This window comes from Primulina huaijiensis, chromosome 1 (genome assembly GCF_012295235.1).
Source record: "Primulina huaijiensis isolate GDHJ02 chromosome 1, ASM1229523v2, whole genome shotgun sequence".
NCBI lineage: Eukaryota > Viridiplantae > Streptophyta > Magnoliopsida > Lamiales > Gesneriaceae > Primulina > Primulina huaijiensis.
In genome coordinates, this window is record NC_133306.1 from 20,234,691 (window position 1) to 20,238,742 (window position 4,052).

At 36.5% G+C, this 4,052-nt stretch overlaps 1 protein-coding gene across 1 annotated transcript; it reads left to right on the forward strand.

Annotated features, from left to right (window-relative positions):
* Positions 1-242: 242 nt before the first annotated feature.
* LOC140959119 (zeatin O-glucosyltransferase-like) lies at positions 243-1,813 on the forward strand. Its single transcript, XM_073416928.1, has one exon. The coding sequence runs from the start codon at positions 337-339 to the stop codon at positions 1,795-1,797; it is 1,461 nt and encodes a 486-aa protein (XP_073273029.1). The 5' UTR covers positions 243-336; the 3' UTR covers positions 1,798-1,813.
* The last annotated feature ends 2,239 nt before the right edge of the window (positions 1,814-4,052 follow it).

Consider the following 4,052-nt stretch of genomic DNA (forward strand, 5'->3'; position numbering starts at 1 on the left):
GAGGAAGGAAAGTAAATTTTTGTTTGCTTATAGGATTTTTTTTAGCAATTTCCGACGAAATGGCTATTTTAATTTGATTTTAATTTATCAAAATTGTTTTCTTGAAACATCCAAATCTCAATGTAGACATGTCGCTACTTATTTATCTCTTATTATAAAGTCCCATTCCATTTAATATTATTATAAGACTTTAAACTTATAGAAAATATAAAAATATAAAAAAAATATTTGGACATCATTTATTAATCAGACTACTACTATAAAGCAAAACCTCTGCACATTAACTTGGAACACATTCGAAGAATCTAAGTTCCAATATATATTGTGCTTTGTGCCATGGCTGCAGTTGCTGGCCACGCCTCGCCGGAGCACCGCCACCACGGAAACGACGTAGAACGGCACCAAGTGGTGGTTGTGATGCTTCCTTTACCGGCACAAGGTCACCTCAACCAGCTCCTCCACCTCAGCCGCCTCATAGCCGCCTGCAATATACCTGTTTACTATGTCAGCACCGCCACCCACAACCGCCAGGCAAAGCTCCGGGTCCACGGCTGGGACCCTCTTTCCGACTCTAACGTCCATTTCTGCGATCTCCCAAATCCTGAATTTGCATCCCCGACTCTGAACCCAAACGCCGCCAACAAATTCCCTTCACATCTACAGCCATTGTTCAACTCAATCTCACAACTCCGGCAGCCATTCGCCGGCCTCATTCGGGAACTTTCACATATTGCAGCGCTCAGAATTGTGATAATTCATGATTCCATTATGTCTTCTGTCGTTCAAGATTTTGTTTCAATACCAAAGGCTGAATCCTACGTTTTCCATAGTGTTTCAGCTTTCGCCATTTTTTGCTATTTCTGGGAAAAAGCGGAGAAAACCTTTACACAACTTGATGAAAAATTGCAGGAACTGCAAATCCCTTCTCTTGAAGATTGCTTCACTGAAGAATTCATGGAGTTGGTTGCAAGAGAACATAAATTCATTGCTTTAAGTTCAGAAAGTCTCTACAATTCTAGCAGAGAACTTGAGGGTAAATTCATGGGTTTCATTGAAAAAATGTCTGAAAAACAAAACAGGAAACACTGGGCTCTAGGGCCATTCAACCCGCTGATTTTAACAACGAAAAATGAAGATTGGTCACGCCATGAATCACTAGAATGGCTTGGGAAACAACCGCCTAAATCAGTGGTTTTTGTTTCCTTTGGAACGACGACTTCATTAGCGGACGAACAAATCAAGAATTTGGCATCAGGGCTGGAACAAAGTGAGGTGAAATTCATCTGGGTTTTCAGAGACGCAGATAAAGGAGACAATTCTCTTGCAGGTGGTCGAGATAGAAGAGCTAAATTACCAGAAGGGTTTGAAGAAAGAGTTAAAGAAAGGGGGATCGTTTTGAGAGACTGGGCACCGCAATTGGAAATCTTGAACCATTCTGCAACTGGTGGTTTTCTGAGTCACTGCGGATGGAATTCATGCATGGAGAGTATTTCAATGGGGGTACCGCTTGCTGCGTGGCCGATGCACTCGGACCAGCCAAGAAACACCGTTTTGATCACCAAAGTGCTGAAAATTGGCGTAATTGTGAAGGATTGGGCTCGGCGGCGTGAGGTTGTGGAGGCAGAGACAATTTCCATGGCTTTGAGAAGGCTAATAAGTTCGAAGGAAGGGGAGGAGATGAGGCGGAGGGCGGCGAAGTTGAGCAGAACTGTCAGGAGATCGGTGGAGGAAGGTGGCGTCACACGACTGGAGTTTGATTCTTTCATGGCTCATGTTAGGAGGATGAAAGATGGATAGTAATTCGCTGCTTAGGTTGTTTTCGAGTACGTGAAGTTTGATTCTTTTCATCCATATTTTTCGGATAAACTTGTTACACATTATTTTTTTAGTATGATTTATCTGATAAACGTGATTGGATGAAATTATGTTATTTCATGAATTTAATCAATGCAGATTAAAAAATAACAACTACGGATTTCAAGGTTATAAAAAGATGGATAGTAATTCACAATTATAGATATTCATTTATCTTATTCAAACAATTCTTTAGATTTGACTACTGAGAAGTAATGAAATATTAGATAAAATTATAATTTTAATCTTCTCAGTTGGCTTGTTTCTGAGTTTTTTGTTTCTGAGTTTTAGAATTGTAACTTCTCAAAGTTTGATTTTCATATACTAACTCAGATTTATTTTTGGTTTTGATCATTTTTTCCCAAAACTATTAAATTTATTGAGTATTGTTTATTTGATACTGAATATCTCATACGTAACATATGTGTAGAGATGTCAATGGGTCCGGGTTTTACCCAGACCCGCAATGGACCCGTCCCGTTTGGGGCGGGTTTGGGCATACTAAATGGGTCATGGGGTGGGTCTCGGGTCCAATTTTTCAGACCCATCTGGGTATGGGGCGGGTCATGTGTTCTATAATACTCGTCCCATACCCACCCCATATATGTGGATATAAATGATAAATTTGATAAATATTGGGATAATTGTCATATTATGATAGAGGTTGCTACTGTATTGGATCCTAGATATAAGATGAACCTTGTTGAATTTTATTTTTCCATAATTTATGATGAAATATCACAATCTAAAATTGATGAAGTTCGACAAAATTGTTGTGATTTATTGGTAGATTACCAATCCAAGACAAAAAAAATATTGGAAAATAGTGGTGGTTCAGGGATTGATGGGACTTCGTCCGTTTATAATATTGATGCATCTGATATTAATATTTTAGATATGTATGATAAATTTGTGGCTTCAAGTTCAAGCCAAGCTGCGTCAAAATCCCTAACCGAGTTGGATATGTATTTGGAAGAAATTGTCTTGCCACGAACTCAACATTTTGATATTCTTAGTTGGTGGAAGACGAATGAGGTCAAATATCCAAATTTACATAAAATGACAAAGGATATTTTAGATATTCATGTGTCAACTATTGCATCTGAATCTACTTTTGCAATAGTGGAAGAATAGTTGGTCCTCATCGTAGTAGGCTTAATCCAACGACTTTGGAGGCATTGATGTGCTCACGAAGATTGTTGTGAGGTGATGTGGAAGGTTATTTTGTTAATTATTGTACTTTCATTTTAATTTTGTAACTGTACTTTTTTTCTTTAAATTACATTTTTTTACGGTTTTAAATTACAGTTTTATATTTTCAATGTACTTTCTCTCTTTAATTTTGTAGGTAATTCTTCAAGTAATTACCAACTTGTCCCACCATTCTTGATGAAAAAGAAGATGATCCTGAAGAATGTGTATGAAATCATGCTTACTCGCTGATTTTATATTGACCTGTTTAAATTCTGTTATGACTTATTTTTGGGGATGTCAAGACTTTTTTTTGGAGAGCTAGTAACTATTTTTTTATGTAATTCATTATGTTATGAAAATACTTTGTTTGTTATTATTAAGTGTAGTCGAAGATATGAATTAGTTTTCTATTGTGTTATATTTAGAGGCTTGTTTGTTTCATAATTCAATCATGTGATAAGAAGATTACTGTTTTCATATAAAAAAAATTCGGGTCTCATAAGTCTGGCGGGTCTACCCGGCCCCATTTCGTATACGGGGTGGGGAGGGTTCGAAGAATATTTAATCGGGGTGGGGCGGGTAATGGGTCCGAGTTTTCTTCATGGGGCGGGTCTTGGGTTTAGCCATACCCGCCTCATATCCACATCATTGACATCTCTACATATGTGTCGAAAATAAAACTCATATTATTCACATTAAAACTCATATGATAAAAATTAAAAAGAAAAATAAAGCAAACCCAATACTCCAAAATGAGCATAAAAATGTTTATTATTTATCTTTATTTATATTTATGTATATTTTAATATGTGTAATATAAGTTTTATTCTTATCACATGATCATGTTAGAGAAAATTTGTGTCAAATAAGTAATATCTGACATATTTAGTGGTTTCAAACAAAAAAAATATAAAAAAATCTGAGTTACTGGATAAAAACTAAATTTCGACATGTTATAAATCTAAATCTGAAACGAACCAACTTACATACTAAAAGTGCAATTT